A 19,443-nucleotide genomic window follows, 5' to 3' on the forward strand; every position below is an offset into this window, starting at 1 on the left:
ATTTGCATAGAAGACATGTTGCCTCTGGGAAGGGAATTGTCGAGTAGAGATTTGACGGTGGCCATTTATCCTCACACGTCTTAATGCCTCATTTGTTGCCTACACAAGACAATAATTATTAGCCACTCACAAATAACCATAAAGAATCAACCTTAAGTAGAAGCAAATATATGTGTGTGTCCATATATATATATACATATATATATAATTCACTTGAGATCGTTAGGAAAGCTTTGAACTCTACTTGAAAAATATATATGATTCACTCCAAAAATCCCAGTTCAGTACTCAACAGAAAAACTACAAATCCTTTGTTGTATTTAGTAAAGCTTTGAACTCAACTTGAAAAATAAAGCAGATCATGATTGTCAATCATAATAAGTAGACGAGAAAAATGAAATCAAGTCATTGAGCGACTCTATGGAGGATCTTTTGCTTCTCATGCAAACTTAGGGTTGAAATCATTGAAGATTACGCTCTCAGGAATTAATCTTGCAATATCAAAAAATAGATAAAGAATACAAAGAATGCATATAAAGGAATAGGAAGATATGCATATATACTAACAAACAAGACTTCTAAATTTGATTTCTTTTCATTGATAGATCATGTATACGATATTTATCCACCTCGAGTCCGGTAAGAGGAAGATGAAACTTCAACAAAGCCTATGATGGAAAAAAGTTATAACATTGAAAATGTAAAAGAGAAGTGGAAGGAGGAGGAAGAGGAACAAGGAAGTCGAAAGAGAAGTTACCAAAAGGAGAAGGCCTCGACGTTGAACCCTAAAACCCTAAACCGTATGCTCGGGTTTCAATTTGCATAGTCGTCTTCTCTATTTTCTCGCCCTTGCTCACCACAAAAATAAAAATTCAAAATTCTCCTCTCACACCACGATTTATGTGTGTGTGTGTGTGTGTGTGTGTGGAGCAAGGTGTCTGGAATGGTGTGAGTTGGGTGCCTGAAAATAGAGGAGGGTGTCCGAAAATTATTAGTAGGGTGTCTTCTACAGAGCAAGGTATCTGAAAATTATCAATAGGGTGTCTTCTGCAGAGCAGGTTATCTGAAAAGTATCGTCTGAAAATTATCAGCAAGGTGTTTGAAAATAGAACATAGTGTTTGAATATTATCAAGAAGGTGTCTTCTACAGAGTAGGTTGTCTGAATATTATCGATAGGGTGTTTTGCAGGATATGGGTAGGGGCGACTTGTTAGCATGATTTTTCACATATTCTAAGGAGCAAGGTGTTTGGATACTGAAGGGTTCAGGTGACAATTTACAAAGGGTGTCAGCTTGTTTTCATTGGCGTGTTTTTTATTATTTATTCTCAAGATTGGACGGTGTAGATCGCACCGGGCTCTCAGCCAAGCGCCCTGCACCGTCTGTGGCCGTGATTCCCTCGCCAACCCTCTTTATGATTCGGTATCAGTTAGATGTATGTATGTATGTATGTATGCATAGTACGTAATATACTCGAATGCATTGGCAAACATTCTTTTTCATACGCATGAAAACGTATGCGTAGGTTATCAAAACATGTTTTTATTTTTACATTTTTTATCTTAACTCTCTTACTTTAAAGAAAGAAAACCTTATAATAAATAATAAATACAAAATTATGGTATTTACCATACTTCGAGCATGTTTACCATACGCGAATGCGAATGCACGTATGGTTCATACCATGTATGTCTCCTTATCCTTTTCTGTTTCTTGTTTTGCTCTGCATTTCCTTCTTCAGAGGCAATGTTGCTAAGTAGCTGTGCCACTCCTTCACTCTGTGGAGGTGGAATCCTTCCTTCACACACTCGGAGAAGGCCATGGATCTCCATGTCTTCAGTGCTCAACCCTCCTCCCTCTCGAACTCAGGTAAGTCTGTTTTCTCCTTGTCTTCCCCCTTCCGCTTTCTCTTCATCTCATTTCATTTCGGCAGTGCTACTATTCATTTCATGGGTTTCTGGATAATGATGAAGTAATAGGGCTGTCATGCCATTGGAAGGTCTCTTTGTCTCTTCTTTCCATGGAAGAAACTAGTTCAGAATGCGTATTGTCAATATTTCCTAGGGATTCTGTCAACCAAAGAGAGAATTTATGAAGATTGGGAATGTGAAATTATTTATTCCAGCCAACAAGTATTGATGTCGTCTTCTGCAATCTAACATAGGCCACACATCGCAACATCTCCTATAACAATGCCACTTGGAAGGAATACCTCATTGTCACAACCCCATCGTGGTTTCATTGAACTGACAGTTAAATAGAGACTTAGGAAGTCTTGGCATTTTTGTTCACATTCTAAATAATAGTTCAGAGAGCACAACATCCTATTCAGTGCCATGGAGTATCAAAATTGTCTTTTGCATTTCAAATTGGCCACAAATTGCACAATCATTTCATATAATGCAAGCATAGCACCTATATATCCACATCATGATTCCTTATTTTTATTGAATTCCCCCTCAAACTCTTGAATCGCAACACTGAGAGCTTGACCTGAAGCGTTTAGAATCAACAAGAGGAAGATGGATTACTCAGTCAGAGTCCCCTTTGAAATCTCATAGATGAGGAAGCATGAGCTTATAAGAAGATAGTCATGGCATCATGATACTTTCAGCACTGTTGTCAACTAAGTCAAATATCTAAGGTGGCTCATTTGGGTCATTTTTTGGTTTCTTCTCGTTTTAGGGTTTAGGTCCAGAGTAATAAAGGCATTAATCTGCCCCCAATGTTGTAATTGTGAGCCATCTGAAATATAATTGAGAATTTCTTGCTTAATTTCTATCTGATCCATTATCTTTATTTGAATTGCGGTTATTGTTTCATGGTGCTGCTCAATGAATTTGTTCTCAATGATGAGAAGAGGATGGCCCAACACAGTTTCGTCTGATTGGTGGAATCTTATGGAAAATATATGTTTGTTATAGCAGTGCTTGTTGAGTTCAAACAAAGATTAGGACAACTTTTGGTGTAAGACCAAGCACTATTCAGCCTGGAGAAGGTCCTGCTATTTTTACAGTTGGTGAATCCAATGTACTAATAGGATTTGGGAACACTTCTAGGAGAATGAAAACAAGGCAAATGGTCTCATGTAAAATTGGGATGCGATGCAAAGGGTGTGCCACTGCTTCAAAAGAAGGAGACGATGTCTTGGAGACATCTCAAAATCGAATTGAAAGGCTAACACTATTGGATCTCATTCAGTGGTAGGATTGAGTGTCTAGAAAGATCTGATTGAGAGAAAAATTAGTGAACCGAATTTGGAGGAGATAAAGAAGTTCATGGATGAAGCGAAGGTGAAAAAGTTCTCTTTCACTTGCTCGTCTGATCTAAGCTCATTGATCTTTCTATCATACAAATTTCCTCAACACTTGATTTTGCCACTAGCAAACTTGTAGTAATGTTATGCTCTAAATATGATGTTTGGAGGTTTTGAAGATATTGCCTCATCTTGTTGAAGTGATGGTACATCCTTTTCACCTCATCCAATTGTCCATGAGGGCAGTACCATTATTTTTTCAGCTTCCAAATCCTTTCAAGTCTCTTAGATCTAACACTAGAAGAAATAGTAGGATCTTTTCCTAATCAAGTAGTTCTTGGTGTGACAAGGAAAATTAGTAAAATCTTGTCTCAAATTCATAGAGCATTGCCAATGTGGATATGTTTTGTTTTTGGCCGATTTGTAAAAGATAATAATGCGGAAGCTAAACAGAGATCACAACCGGCTCAGCTGGACAGAAACAGAGAACATAGAAAATGGAATACACAGAGTAGGTGTGTAAGTGTGTGTGTGAGAGAGAGAGAGAGAGCAAACAACAAATCCGCAATTTCAAATAATGAACACTCTGTACATACAATGTGCTCAGTGAGCACTTTTATACAAGTTCGTAAAAGGACTGATAGAATTATTGACAAGTACTTCAATGCTCGTACCAAGTGATTGACATTGACTACTAAAAATATGCCTATGTACTAGGCTAGGATTGTAGGGCTCTAACGGCATACCGGTTACACCCAGATCTGGACATTGATCCGACTCTTGGCTTATTAAGCCGATCCGAATCGTGTTGAGCTTGTCCGCTCAACACTCCCCCTCAAGCTCAACTTGAGGTCGGATCGTGGTGTCTTTGTCTACCAATCCTTTCCTCCGGCTCCTCCTGGCATCTTCCCGCCTTGCTCACACTCCTCGTCTCATCCAGTCCCGCTTTCCACAACCCGTCCGGTTCCGCGCACCTCGATCTTCTCGGTTGGCTTGTTTGCTCATAAGGCCCTTCTCAACTCCTTTGCTGCTGTGACTTCGGCGCTTCTCGACCCATCAGCTCCTCCGTGTCGGCGTGGACTTTTGTTGCCTTCACATCCATTTGTCCTTTCGTTGATTCGGCTCCTCCAAATCAAACACCTCTTCCGAATCGGCTGTCTCCAATTTGTCTTCCTCAAGGCCCTTAACCACATCTGACCATGTCTGGCTCTTGGCCTTCTTGGCTTTACCTCCCCCTTGTTTGGTCGGCTTTGGCTTAGGCTCGTTCCTTTGGTCACTTCCCCTATATCTGTCCTCAGCTTCTTTAGTTGTCCCGAAGTCGAATGTTTTATCCGATTTGGATTTTCGGACTTCTTCCTCTTCTTCTCTACTCCTTCTCCCCCTCAAGGTCGGCATGTCGAGGTGCTGCAAATGAAGCACACTCGAAAATTGCCATAGCTTGTCTAAGTCAAGAGGTTTGGTGAAGATGTCGGCAATTTGCCGATTTGTCGGAACATACACCAGTTCGACTTCACCGGAGAGGACTCGCTCGCGGACAAAGTGATAGTGCACCTCAATGTGCTTGGTCTGGGCATGGAAGACGGGGTTCTTCGCAAGTTGGATGTTGCTGAGATTGTTGCAGTAGAGCATTGTTGGATCGGATACCTCCACCTGTAGATCCTTCAATAGCCTTTTTAGCCATATGGCTTCGCATGTTGTGACAACTGCTCCTCTATACTCAGCCTCTGTGCTCGACAGTGTAACTGTCGGTTGCTTTTTGCTGCACAAGGCGATCGCGATGCTCCCCAATGAAAACGAGAATCCGGATGTTGACCGTCGACTGTCGACCGTTGGCATTTCCGGCCCAATCGACACCCGTAGCTGACCAACTGTTCGACAATACCAGTTCGATACAACAGTCCCTTGTCCTTAGTGCCGCTGACATACTTGAGTATTCGTGGCGCGCATCGAAGGTGCTCCATGGTCGGATGCGCCATGAATTGACTAATCATGCTGACTGGATAACTGAGGTCCGGCCGGGTGATGGTCAAGTATATAAGGCTTCCGACTCTCTGTCGGAACCTTTTTGGGTCACATGCCGTTCCAGAGTCAGGGCGAAGCTTCACATTCCTATTCAGAGGAGTTGAGATGGATTTGCACTCCGTCATGCCGAACTTGAAGAGCATACTCAACACGTAATGCCGTTGGCTGATCAATATGCCTTCAGGGGTATGGATCACTTTGATCCCGAGGAAGTAATGAAGGTCCCCCAGGTCCTTCATGTTGAATTATGCCGATAGTTGGGACTTGACGCGACCGATTTCTTCTTGGTCAGCACCGACGATGACTAAATTATCAACATAAGGTAAAATACTAACCGACTCACTCTGACCTTGCCGGATGAAAAGTGAAGAGTCTGACTTCGACATGGCAAACCCCATCTGACACAATTGCTGTGTAATCTTCGCGTTCTAGGCACGCGGGGCTTGCTTGAGTCTGTAGAGGGACTTCTTCAGTAGGCAAACAACCGACGTGTTCATTCCGGATTGGAATCCGGGGGGCTGTACCATGTACACCTGTTCCTCAAGCTCACCTTGTAGGAACGCATTCTTTACATCCATTTGATGTAAGTGTCACCCCTTTGTTGTGGCTACTGCCAGTAAAACACGGATAGTTGTCATCTTCGCGACCGGTGCAAACTTCTCATCGTAGTCGATGCCGTGTTGCTGCGCGCGTAGCCTTTCGTCACTAATCGGGCCTTGTATCGGTTGATGGAATTGTCGGTGTTGTACTTGACCTTATACACCTACTTGCATCCGATCGGCTTCACTTCCTTCGGAACGTCAACCAAGTCCCATGTTTCATTCTCCGTGAGAGTGTGCATCTCTTCCTCCATGGCGGCACGCCACTTTGTGTCCTTTGCCGCTTGTGCGTAGCTCTCTAGCTCACACACCTCCGCCACCTTTGTCATGTACACATAGTGATGCACCGTGTAGTCGTTGTATCCGTAATGAGCTACGGGGTGCTTCTGGCGGGTATATCGGCACAATTTTTGCTCTGCCAATTTGATGGCCCTCTTGGCCGACTCCGACCTCTTCTCCGGAGGTTCGTTCTCATGATTTCCGGAGTTGGATTCGCTCCGATCTGACTCTTCCTTGTCTGTGCTATACTCTGGCATCTTCTTCTTCCCTTTCTCTTTACACATGAACCGTCTCCTCGGTTCTTTGCGTGGGGAGTGCACGACCGAGTCTCCACTATTGGTCGATCCGACTTAGTCTCTCATTCGGCCCACTTAGCTAGAATGAGATCGGACTCTCTTCTTGAGCTCTGATTTCTTCTTCGTCCGGAGGCATCTCAGCCTCACTGACCAATGACGTACCATGACGCCGACTCGTCGAACACGACATCTCGACTGACCCGGACCTGTTTGGTTCGGGGTTTATAATATTTATAACCCTTCTGTTCGGCTGAATAGCCGACAAGAATGCACTTCTCGGCTTTCGCGAGCTTCCTTCGCTTCTCCTTCGGTATATGCACATATGCAATGCTCCCGAATACCCTCAAGTGTCCCAGATTCGGTTTCTTCCCGAAATATAGCTCATGTGGTGACACTCCTCCATTTGTAGAAGTCCGATTTTGTAGGTAGAAGGCTGTCCGGACCGCTTTAGCCCAGTAAGACTTTGGCATATGCTTCTCCTCAAGCATTGCCCGCGCTGCCTCCTCTATCGTCCGATTGTTCTGCTCATCCACACCGTTCTACTCCAGTGTGTATCTACAAGAGAATTCTCGCTGAATTCCTTCCTTCTGCAGATAACTTGAGAACTGGTTGGAAAAGTACTCCTTTCCGCCATCGAACCTTTGGCACTTAATTTTCCTTCCGGTTTCCCGTTCGGCAAGGCTCTTCACCTTCAGGAAACAGGAGAAGACGTCATTCGTCTTCGTGATCAAGAACGCCCAAGTGTGCCGAGTGTAGTCATCAATGAAGGTTACAAAGTAACGGCTTCCTCTGCTGCTCACATTTTGTGCCAGTTCCCACACATCCGAATGGATCAAATCAAGCCGGTTCCGGCTCCAATTTCGCTCGTTGGGGAATGGAAGTCGGTGCTGCTTCGCAAACTTGGTCGTTCCAGCCACTAAATTTTGGTAATCCAAAGACAATGTTCTTTGTCTGCATCTCCCGAAGCCGCGGGAAGTTGATATGGCCGAACCGCTTGTGCCACAAGTCTATATCCGACTCGACATTTTGTCCTTTCTCAAACATAGCGGTTCCAACTTCATTTGTTTCGAGGATTAAACATCCTCCCTTCTCAGTGCCCTTGTGCAATGACTTTGCCGTCTTCTTTGATGAAGCACTCGAGGTGTGTGAATCGGACCTGCATCCCTTGGTCGACAATTTGTCCAATCGACACCAGGTTCTTTGTGATTGTTGGGACATGCAAGACGTTCATCAGCTTCGCCTTCTATCCGACACTGTTTAGGGGGACTTCATTGACATGTTCTATGGTATGTGGGGTGTTGTCACCGGTTTCGACGACCCCCAGTTGTTCCGGTTTCTCCAAGTAATAGAACCACTCCTCGTGGATTGTCATATGGTTCAATGCTCCAGAATCAACATACCATACCTCATTCGGTTTCGAGGTGCTGGTCTTCATCAAATTAGCCTTGTGCGTCATCACGAAAGCTAGGCCCAATCCATTTCCAGTCTTTCCGGTTCCGGATCCTTCTGATCCTTTGACGTACTACGAGCTTTGCCGACTCCCTTGTCCGGCCTTTCCGGATCCGGATTTGTCCAAATCGGTGTGCTTCTTCTAGCACTCGCTCTCTCGGTGGCCTTTCTTGTCACATTTGTTTTGGCCTTTGCTTGCCGATTTCCGGCGCCGCCTTGACTCCCCCTTGTTTTCGTAGGGTCCGGAATTGCTGTTGGCATTCCGATTATGCCTTCTGTTTTGCTCCTGTCGGCCGCCTCCATTGCTTGCCAACCCGCCTCGTCCACCACGACCACGGGGCCTATCTTCCTCTGTGTATAATATCTTGCTGTCGGCGTGCGTATTCGTCAACTCAGCCGCGTGGTTCTCTCAACGAGAAGTATTGATTGCAACTCGAAGAATGATGACATATTCTCTCTCATGCAGACCGCCGTCCGGAATGATCCAAACTTCTGCGCCAAACCTTCGAGACAGACCTGCATCATTTCATCCTCCTCGACGGTCACGTTGATAGAGGCAAGAGAGTCGCAGATGTCCTTGATCTGGGAGGTGTAATCAACCACTAACATGTCTCTTTGCCATACATTGCTCAACTCCTGTCTAAGTTGAAGCTCTTTGGCTGTGGTGCTTGTAGCGAAAATCTTCTTCAAATTTCCTCAAGCCTTGGTGTCTTGGCGTCCTGGATATAGCTCAATACCTGTTCACCGACACTAGATGCAAAGTAGTAGAGAACTCTGCTTGCCGATTGTTCCCAAGTCGGAAAATCCCTGGGTGTCAAATCCGGTGCTGCATCATTTGCTCCTTCGACATATCTCCAATATCCATGTCTTAACAGATATTGGTGCATCTTGTATGACCACGATGCTTAGTTGCTCCTATCGAGCGTCTCTGTCGGAAGCGAGCTTCCCATGCCTCTGCTCATTTCTCTTCTTAGCTGTTCTTACCAGGTGTTAGGTCTTGGTTTGTGCTGAAAGCTCTTGTTGGCAGCAGAGGATGTTCTAACCCTCGTGCTCTGATACCATGTAAAAGATAATAATGTGGAAGCTAAACAGAAATCACAACCGGCTCAACCGGACAGAAACAAACACAGAAAATGGAATACACAGAGTACTTGTGTAAGTGAGAGAGAGAGACAGAGAGAGCAAACAACAAAACCTCAATTTCAAATAATGAACACTCTGTACATACAATGTGCTCAGTGAGCACTTTTATACAAGTCCTTAAAAGGACTGATAGAAATATTGACAAGTACTTCAATGCTCATACCGAACGACTGACACCGACTCTTAAAAATATGCCTACGTACTAGGCGAGGATCGTAGGCCTCTAATGGCCTACCGGTTACACTCAGATGCAAACACCGATCCGGACACCTATCCGGCTCTTGGCTTATTCAGCTGATCCTGATCATGTTGAGGTTGTCCATTCAATACGATTCCATACATAGCCTTAGGTACCAAATTTCAAAGCTAATTTTAAGGTATTTAAGGGCAGGATAAGTGGGAATCCAATTATCGTCAGACTTGAGACAACCCATAAAATTTGGGACATTTGGCAACATGTGTAAATCTGGGAGCCTAAGGACTTCAGCTGTATAAAGGGGCTAGCTACCCCTTTGATATACCATTTTAGAGATGTAGAGATTCTGTTGTCAAGGCAAATCTCTTGTATTTTGGATCTGTAGTTGGACTGACTTCTGAGGTATAATAAAAAGCTATATTTGGTGAAATGGGACACTGATGGGGTTTTGTATTTGTCTCATGCCCTTTTCTTGGGGTGGTTGGTGTGGATAAGAACTCTCAAACCATTCCTTTCTTTAATCATTATAACTAATTTCTTAATAATAGTATGTGATGTTTATACCTTTCCATGCTGGCCATGTTGCCTAGCTCAATTATATTTACAAATAGCTCACAATTATAGTACTAGAGGTGGATTCCCACCTTGAGAGCCCTTGATTACCCTTGAACTGAAATCCTACGCTTAATTAATCTAAAATGAGAAGAAAGCCCCAAATGAGTTCCCTCTTGTCTTCCTGCATTTTCTCCATGTTATTATACATGATTTCGGGTGCATGGGAGCAGCATGCAAATGGCATGTTGGTGTGCATGCTTGCTTCCCACCACCCTTAGCCTAATCCTTTGGGCAAATTACATCTCTGGCACACACCATCATAAGAGATCAATTGTCTTGGTTTAGTGATAGTGCACGCCATGTGCTTAAAGCATCATGAATACGGAAAGGATGTGGATAACCACCAAGGGTATATGATCTGAACCATTAGAAGACTCTTATTTATTTGATACAAAATCCTTGTACATAAAATACAATTCTTCTAGCAAGCATATATTGGAATATGATCTTTGGACCATATTGGAATCTTGGATGGTATGCATTAAATCCTTGTATGTTGAAGGGTAGACCTTATTCCATTGACATGAACTGATTTGGGTGGGTATATGTTAGAGTCTAACTATATATTTAAGCAAAACATAAGGAATTATAGGCAAAAGAAAGTAAAGAGGGGTGTGATACCACCCAATCAACCCCTAGCGACAGTGTGAGATTGACCCAAACCTCCTCGATATCCCATCCCATCAAGTGTTGATGTGAGTTGTACCTTGGGTTCTGCGAGGATTTCACATGCTTAGCTAACATGAGCCATAGCCACACTGACCCAAACCTCCTCGATAGCCCATACCATCAAGTGTTGATGTGAGTTGTACTTTGGGTTCTGCAAGGATTGCACATGCTTAGCTAACAAGAGCCATAGCCACACTGACATAGTCTCAACATAGGTCAAGCCCCTTGATAAGAAGATAGCTAGTCTTCGTATATAGACAAAAACCCTAGGGCTTGGTATGTTCACACACTTCACTGCTTCATGTGAAGTGGTCAAGTGATAATACACTTAATAGTTATCTCACAATGTAGAATATAATTCAATTCATATCCTTGTTAATTTCCAAATCAACCCACACATAGTCATCATAAGATTAGGGAAAACTGCGGAAAACCTATCTCATGATTAGTTATGGTTATGCATGTAATAGTATATAGATACAATATATGAATGCAACTCTGGATGAACTAACTCCCTTCTCCTCTCTTTCTTGATGCATATGCTTGACTTTGTGGGCTGATTTTTCTACAAGTTTGGAGGGGTGCTGAGGCAATACAAATCATTTCATCAATATATCTAAATTTCTATTAGGCATATACTTGACTTCATAGAACTGAAAACTGAATTGATTTTTTATTAGAACTACAGAGGTCAATTTTCATAGTGCATGACAATCCAGATCAAGCGATGATTAAAAACAGCACTTCCCATCTTGACATGTGCATAACTTGGATGTGACTACTGCTAATGTTATTAATTTCTACATGACTGAAGATTATGGGGTTGACATCTACATTTTAGTTCTAAATCGTAGTGTTCCTGTTTGTGCACATCAAAGAGCTGAGAAAGAAAGAAATATTAACATCTCTAAAAGAACATAATGGCCTATAATACCTAACAAAACAATTAACTTGTCAAAGTGGGTTTGTCCTGTTGATGGCATGTTATATATATTATGGACATGTGAGAATCATCAATATCATTGCAGATAATAATGGATGGTATATCTTCTGGAAGCGAAGTAGGCGGAGCTGGTGGAGCCTCCTCTTATTCTGCTTTAAAGAGACTTGATGAGCAATGGCTAAAGTTGCGCAATAAAATATCAGGTATCAGTTGCATTTTGATGTCGAACATGTGAACTGTCATTGCATATTGAATAGATGGTTTGCTTATCCCGATCCCAAATGTATTGGGTGTAAATTCATCTGAAGTGACTCTTGTACATATATGAATGACCTGATAAACATATTAGAACTTTGAACCTTTGTTCTATGATAGTCTTGTTGTTTTTCTGAGCATATAATTAGCATTACATGTACGTTACTGAAGTTGTGTGGGAGGCCTTTATCATCCACTAACTGGGCGGGTGGAGATTTTGTGATGACAAATGAAATTCTGAGGCTCTTGTATTGAGTAAATTTGTGTTTTTCAATGTTAGGTAATGTATTTCTTTTTCTTTTGCTCGCGTTCTGTATCACCTCGTTTTCTAGTTGTGCATGAGCTGCAGATTAGTACAAGTTAAAGGTCACAAACAAATCTCCTCTATCTTTATGAGTGAAATATGTGAAGACATTTTGTATTCATCCAGATATAGAATTTTCATGATGTCTGTTCATCACAGCTGTATTGACTAATTTTTTTTTGTAGCATCATTTTCATTGTCTTATGTATATCACATGAGGGATACTGTGACCAATTAATGTACGCAATAATACGTTAAAGTGGAATATTGGGAGTTTATCCTATATTAGAATAGTTGAAATTTATGTATTAGGGATGGAGCTTGCTTGTAAACATGGGGCTTGGTTTTAATTTAATGGTTCAAATAAAAATGTAATACATAAGATTGGCGATCAAAGATATTTGTCATGCATTTTATGAACGTTGTTGTTTTTCATATGGGATACCCTTTTTGCAGGATCTGGTCCACCTCCAGAAGTTGTTTCTAGGGATTTGGGACCATGTTTGAACAAAATCTCTAAAACAGAACTATTTGATATTATTGTTTGTGGAGGTACATTAGGCATATTTATTGCTGCGACCCTGGCTCGTAGAGGTCTTAGGGTTGCTATTATTGAGAGAGGAAGATTGCAGGGGGTATGTTATAGCTCATAATACACATATATCATTCCAATGAAAAATTAGATATTTCTGTACTTACATCCATTCCTTTCTTCAGCGTGCCCAAGACTGGAACATATCACGGAAAGAACTCAATGAGCTTGTTGATATGGGAATTTTGTCATCAGATAGCATTGAAGACATCATTTCCGTAGAGTTTAATCCTGTAAGCACAGTATAGGTTTACAATAGTATTATTCATGTATGGTTCTGTGTTCAGATTATTTATAAATTGTTCTTCTCTATTTTCAGAATAGATGTGGATTCAAAGGTTTTGATGACATTTGGGTAGAGGACATTTTAAATCTTGGTGTCTCGTAAGAGCCGGGCTTCACTTCTTTATTTCTAATTTGGCTTTGATTTTTTCATAGAGCAGACTTCTCATACAATATATCACTAATCTGAAAAATCAGTAAGAGTCTTGTTGAGCCTCTTTCTAAGATTTTTTCATGAAACCAAACAATAAGAAGATTAAGTTTTCTCAGCAATTAACATCTGGAGAAATCCTGAAAAATCTCCATCCAGCTTAGTAAACATGACCAAAGCAAGAGTGCAATGGGATTAAAAAAATTCCTCTTCACTTTTTTGTACATTCATGTCCAGAATCTAAATTGATTTGGTTAATTAGTGATTCATGCTTCATTAAGGTATCTGGTAGCCTCTTCGATGTTGTTCTGAACTATGAAAGAGTTTCTTTATGGTGCTTATAAGTTGATGCATCCTTGTCATGGAACTTTTATGATTAAGATCATTTAACAATAAGTACGTTTATCCATGTTGGGAATAAGTTGACAATTGGCAGCTCATGTTGTTTGCAGTCCATTAAAGTTGATTGAGCATGTTAAAGAAGTGTTCTTAAAGATGGGAGGCTTGATTTTGGAAGGTTCAGGCCTGTCAAAAGTCAACATTTATGATGATGCTGCGGTAGTTACCTATGCTGCTATCTTTTAAGGCTTGTCAATGAAGTTTTGGATGAATTCTAAAAGAAAAGAAGATATAATCGAAATATTAATTCTATCAGAGGGAATAGTACTAAAATATTCGAAACACTGAAAATATCCAAGATTTTTAACTGGATAAGGACTACTCAAGAGAGGTCATATATAATTTAGTCACCTAGGATCTGATGTCATATCTTTTCTGGTCCATAGGCCGGAGAAGGACTAAGAAAGATTGAGATAAGTATGTGTTTTTCTGTAATCATTTGGTACGTGAGTAGGCTGATATCAATTCTTATGCACGTGTTTGTCTGTAATCATGCCAGTTTCAAACTGATCCTGACTTCCAAGCATGGAATGGTATCTTAGAAATTTTGATCTATCAGCTCAAGGGCTAGAAGTTAAAAGACAAATTCTATCTGAAATACATGCATACAAGAAGTGTGTAGTCTTAATCTGTTCTCATGTATTACTGCTATTACAGTTCAAGATTTATGTTCTAACATCATTTTTTACTTCATTAAACTTGAATACAGTATCTGTCCCATTCTTTATCTTTTTTTCTCTCGCCAAATACCATCTAATCTTTAGATTCCTTTACATATCTTTGAGGCTCAAATTATAAACTCAGATTTGGCAAAGCAGTCAGAGACAACGTCAGAAATTGTGAGGTTACTGAATATAGATATGATCTATATGCTATTAAATCCATAACTTTTTTTTTATCCAAATTGTAGATAGTAACACTTGAGAATGGTCAACAATTATATTCCCGGCTTGTTATTGATGCAATGGGAAACTTCTCCCCCATTATTCAACAGGTAATTACATATTCTCTAATGTGTCAACTTGGATGAAACTTCAACCTGTAATGGGCTTTTCTCTCGCTAGATCCGTAGTGGAGAACATCCTGACGGCATTTGTCTTGTTGTGGGAACCTGTGCTCGAGGTTTCAATAAAAATTTCACAAGTGATGTCATTTATTCAAATCTTCCGGTAATACCAGTGGGTCAGTCTGTCTTACAGTGCTTTTGGGAGGTAAACAATTTCTGCTAATTTTGTTTTGTAATTCATTTTTCTATTTTATTTTATTTACGACTCTCCAAATATTTTTTTTTGTAAGACGTAATGTTTGGATGTGATTCATTTTGAACAGGCATTTCCTGCGGGGTCAGGGTCGAGAGATAGAACTTGCTATCTTTTCTCATATATGGATGTAAAACCTGATTCCCCATCCTTGGAGCAATTGTTTGAGATTTTCTGGGACCGGATGCCTGAATATCAGGTCAAAATGTTAGTCTTTTATAACATTTTGAAAACGGTTAGATTCATGCAAATTTGTAAAGATTTTGGCATGAGCCTGCTGTTATTTGCATGTGCCTGTGATACTGCTATTTTTTATCCCAAGTGTTCTATTGTTGCACATGTGCAAAACTCCAGCATTCGAAGTGAATTTCTTGATTTAAGTTTAAAATGTCATATTAAACCGTTCATGGTTGTTCATCCCACCATCCCATTACCAGATTCAAATTGGCTGGTTTCCCGGATTGTACATAGGAATCCTCTATCCTTTTAGCCATGTGAGCCAAAATAGCGACCAGTCTCATTACTAAATTTGTTTCTTCTCTCTAGACAGAAGTTACAATCTATCAGACTTGAGAGTCTTGCATGTATAGATAACAAGTTCTTTAGTCACTTCTTGTTTACTTTTTATGTAGTTACTTGAGAGTTTTGGTTTGATGTCTGAAAAAGATGAGACAGCATTTTAAGATGTAAGCTCTTATTTGGTCTTATAGGTCATTTTGGCCTCTTAAAAGACATTAATATGTATTTCTTTCTGATTTTTCTGTCTGAATGAAATTGCAACTAACTGGAAAGAACCATCGCTGCATGATGCTGAATTCTATCCCCTACCACATTGATACTGAATTACTTGAGTACAATGATTTCCTTGCATTTTGACACAGCACACATTCTTTTGACAGGACAATAACTACCATAAAATCAGGTGTATTTTCTAAAAATGTGCATATGTATAACGTAGGTATCAGAAGAATTTTAGACACATTTCGTGGGAAGTTGATGAATTTGTTTCAGCCTTTGCCACACAATGTCATGCTTCTTTCTATTTGACATGGTCAATTTACCTAAACATATTCTGCAGAATGTCAATTTGGATGAGTTGGAAATCTTACGGGTCTTATTCGGTATCTTTCCAACATATCGTGCAAGGTACCAGCTCTGCTTAGTCAAGATACTGTGTTGTATTAATTGTTCATTCTTGTTAGAATTTTGGGATTCTGTGTTCACCTTTTCTACAACAATTTTATAAATAAAGTGAAAAAAAAAATGTCACTGAATAGTTCTGATGCTGCAGTCCTTTACCTGCAGCATATGATCGTGTATTGCAGGTAATACTATCCATCTTATGTAATTCTCCATTTGGATCAAGGGCTATTTCAGACTCCTTATCCTCTTTTGCAGGTTGGCGATGCTAGTGGAATTCAATCCCCAGTTTCTTTTGGTGGATTTGGAAGCATGACACGCCATCTGGGAAGGTTAACTCATGGTAATTTTGTTTCTTTCTTCTTACTTGCAATAACAGAATCTACTGCTACTTTGTTACATAAATATTTGTGTTTCTTTTCTTCTAAATCAAAAACCAACCGAACATATGACATTCATGAGAGTGCTTTAGGAGAAATCAAGTACTGAAAGATTTTATAGACAACTGCAAGTACATTATTCACTATCAACAACGCAATCCAAATACAAGATTCATCATTTTCTGTTTTTGGTTTCCATCTATAGGACATTTTCTGTACACTGAACTTTTCTAACTATGTAACATGAATACAATTCCTGGTTTAATGAAAAAAACCCTGGAAAGGTTTCCTCTAGCAAGCAGACTGTCAATAAAGGATTTGTTTAAGTTAATATTTATACCAGGTGATTTGAGACTGGAACCATTCCTTGAAAACAGTATAGATCCAATTGTTGATTTCTTTGAGCTCATCAAGCAGGGATCTCAGAATCACTTGATGAAGATCTTCTGGATAAAGAGAGTCTGGCTCTCCTGAACCCGTACATGGTATGGATGCTGAATATTAATATATTTAACTTCACTACTTTTCTCATATTAAAACAAATGTTTTTGCAGCCAAATCTTAGTGCATCTTGGCTTTTTCAAAAGGCAATGTCAGCCCAAAATAGCTTGATTCAAAACCCTGATTTCATTAATACACTCCTTGCAACCAATTTTCAGTCCATGCAGGTATGTGTATTAAGTGTAATTCATGGTACAAAGTGATTAAGCTTCTAACATAAGGTTCAACAAATGCGTATGTGAACGCAAAAGAGCGTGCGCGCGCGCACACACACCCCCCCCCCTGAAGCTTGTAAGAACAAAAATATTTTTTGGTTGCATCGCTTCATATGAAGCTTGCGTTCTTTTCCATTTTTTCTCTATTTCTTAGCTGATACATTATCACTCTCTGGAAAGAACTGAGAAGCTTCCTGATGCAGGGATATGGAGACGCTGTTTTGAGACCTTTCTTACAAGTAAGTGTAAATGGTAGTACCTAATGTTTTGTATCAGACCATCTTCGTGGAGTGACAGCAAATTACAAACAAATTCCATGTTTTGGCCTCAATCAGGATGTTATACAATTTGGGCCTTTGACAAAGACATTGGGATCAGTTATTCTTAGAAGACCTGATATTTTGCCATCCATTTTTAAGCAGGTACGTATGCATAAGAGGGAGGGAAGCAATTTGTTTTTCATTATTATACGTTGATAATAATGCATATAGGTAACCAGGTTAGTGTTCGTGGTCCTAATGCTTTTCGTAACTTCTGTAAGTACATGAGGGATGAATGTATTATGTAAAGTGCCTTATGTCTAAACTCAAAAATGACACTTTCTTTATGAGGTGTACACATCTATTACATTTTCGAAAAAGGTACTTATGGGACAAATATGAGGGGAAACTATACATATTAACATGAATATGGAATCATATGCTGTGAAGTATGGAATCGATTTTTTGCATGTTAAAAGGGACATTGATAATACATGATGGTGTTTATGCTTCATATTTGCCATTTTTTTGTACATTAAAAATATGAAGATATGGTAACTATGTTTTATAATTCATTTCTGTAATAGGTTGGGTTGAAATCAATATTGGAGTGGGCATTACACTTTGTGATGCTTGGGGTGTACACATTTCTCTTCATTGGTGTATCCCCCTTGTTATTGTAAGTGAACTGTGTCCGTCATTTGATTGTTGATTTGAAAATTTAATATGCATGGAATGATTTTGAATTAAAAAACAATGGGGCCTTTCGAGGGAAATTTCAGACCTTGGATTTCAAATCTTCCAAGGAAAGAGAGATACATATGGCGACGTCGACTGGATTCTTGGAAATATGGTTCTGGATTGGACTACAAAATGTAAGCATTAAGAGCAAAAGGTTTAGAATACATGGGGAACTAAGGATACCATGATTGGCACGTATGATATTGAGTTGTCGTCATTTTATTTGAAGCACTCTCCAAATATAAAAGCATAACTCAATATTTCAAATGCCCTTCCTATGAAAGCACAAATGTATCTATTCTTGATTTTGCTCAACTTGAAATAGTAAAAGAACCTTTAAATGTAAATGATTGACCATCTAATTGTTGCTGAAGAAATGGGTTCTCTGCCTAAATTATAATGCTATGCTGGGACCTTCAATGTGGTTGGAGGTTGAGAAACACTAAAAGTGTCATATCACAGCTTTCACATGAATGTTAGAAAAAGGGTTGAACAGATTTGGTGGAGTGTTGCAGCTCTGAGAGTAACTTAGGCCCTTAGTGTTAGAAACTTAAGATATCCTCGCCTTCAGTGTTTGAAACTTAAGATATCCCCATGATCAGCCTGTGAATTACATTCCTTCATATCTTAACATTCCACATCCGATTTCACATTTGATATTTCATATCCATGTATTATAGCTACCTTTTCATTAGATATTAATGTTAAATGTTGATCTTTTGTGCTTCTTCCTCATGCTAGCTACCTATTCATTGGAATTACTTCATTCCTAATGCTAGCGACCTTTTCATCCATTAAGCCCAAGTTAGGAGAGGTGAACATGAAACTTATTGGTTATGCCCATGAAAGGTCCATTGCTTTATTAGCATACAGAGAAGTGAAATAAAAATGCTAGTTAATTTCATTAAAAAGGCAAGAATGACCTTGAGAGGGAATTGCAAATACTTGAATGACATTGCTAACCATAACGATGATTATATTTGGGCAATAACAACATGAAGTATCTCTCACCCTTACTCAAGAGAAAGCTTACCTCCTGATCTAGCTAGCTACAAAGATAGAAGTGAAGAAGAAAGAGGATGTGAACATCAAAGCAAAGAGAAAGGAACTGGAAGAAGTGAAGATGGCAAAGAACAATATTACTTTGTGGACTAGGAACTATGGAACCATCTCCACATCTGATGGGTAAACATTTTTGGAGTCAAGGATTGGTATACCTAGGAATGTGCACTTATTAAACATTTTTGTACACCTAAACACTCCATGGAAAGAAAAGAATAATTGTAGTGCTAAGGAAAGGGACAAAGGAATAGAGAGACTTGTGGGACAATGTGAAATGACCCAAGGGAATTGTAAAAGCTATAAAAGATACTTACATAATTCTTTTAAGTTTCTTTTTTACATTTATTAAACCTGAGCTGGATATATCATATTATGCCTCTCTTAATACCTTCATCTTTCATTAGTTATTATTGGCCTAATTGGTGGTTGTAACTC

General features: G+C 39.8%; 1 protein-coding gene across 2 annotated transcripts; it reads left to right on the forward strand.

Annotated features, from left to right (window-relative positions):
• Positions 1-1,708: 1,708 nt before the first annotated feature.
• Positions 1,709-18,289, forward strand: LOC147855558 (Lycopene beta/epsilon cyclase protein). Of its 2 annotated transcripts, XM_087330343.1 has the most exons (19): positions 1,709-1,869; positions 11,553-11,670; positions 12,483-12,661; positions 12,744-12,851; positions 12,938-13,002; positions 13,504-13,609; positions 14,361-14,444; positions 14,515-14,661; positions 14,780-14,908; positions 15,609-15,631; positions 15,788-15,855; positions 16,015-16,034; positions 16,108-16,192; positions 16,647-16,714; positions 16,784-16,897; positions 17,149-17,184; positions 17,281-17,367; positions 17,793-17,884; positions 17,988-18,289. In XM_087330343.1, the coding sequence occupies exons 1-19, from the start codon at positions 1,747-1,749 to the stop codon at positions 18,082-18,084; spliced, it is 1,749 nt and encodes a 582-aa protein (XP_087186469.1). In that variant the 5' UTR covers positions 1,709-1,746; the 3' UTR covers positions 18,085-18,289. The 2 variants fall into 2 exon arrangements, with proteins under 2 accessions (XP_087186469.1, XP_087186470.1); XM_087330344.1 differs by lacking the exon at positions 15,609-15,631 and having other exon boundaries at positions 16,001-16,034.
• Positions 18,290-19,443: the final 1,154 nt, after the last annotated feature.

This window comes from Azolla caroliniana, unplaced genomic scaffold (assembly GCF_043228905.1).
Source record: "Azolla caroliniana isolate FFs.n. ecotype wild unplaced genomic scaffold, voAzoCaro1.0.p SCAF_14, whole genome shotgun sequence".
Classification (NCBI taxonomy): Eukaryota; Viridiplantae; Streptophyta; class Polypodiopsida; order Salviniales; family Salviniaceae; genus Azolla; species Azolla caroliniana.

Coding starts and splice junctions, on each gene's coding strand:
- LOC147855558 (XM_087330343.1), top strand. CDS start 1,747: ATGTTGCTAAGTAGCTGTGCCACTCCTTCACTCTGTGGAGGTGGAATC. Junction 14,909..15,608: donor ACCGGATGCCTGAATATCAG/GTCAAAATGTTA, acceptor TTCTTTTGACAG/GACAATAACTACCATAAAAT. Junction 16,715..16,783: donor CTCTCCTGAACCCGTACATG/GTATGGATGCTG, acceptor ATGTTTTTGCAG/CCAAATCTTAGTGCATCTTG.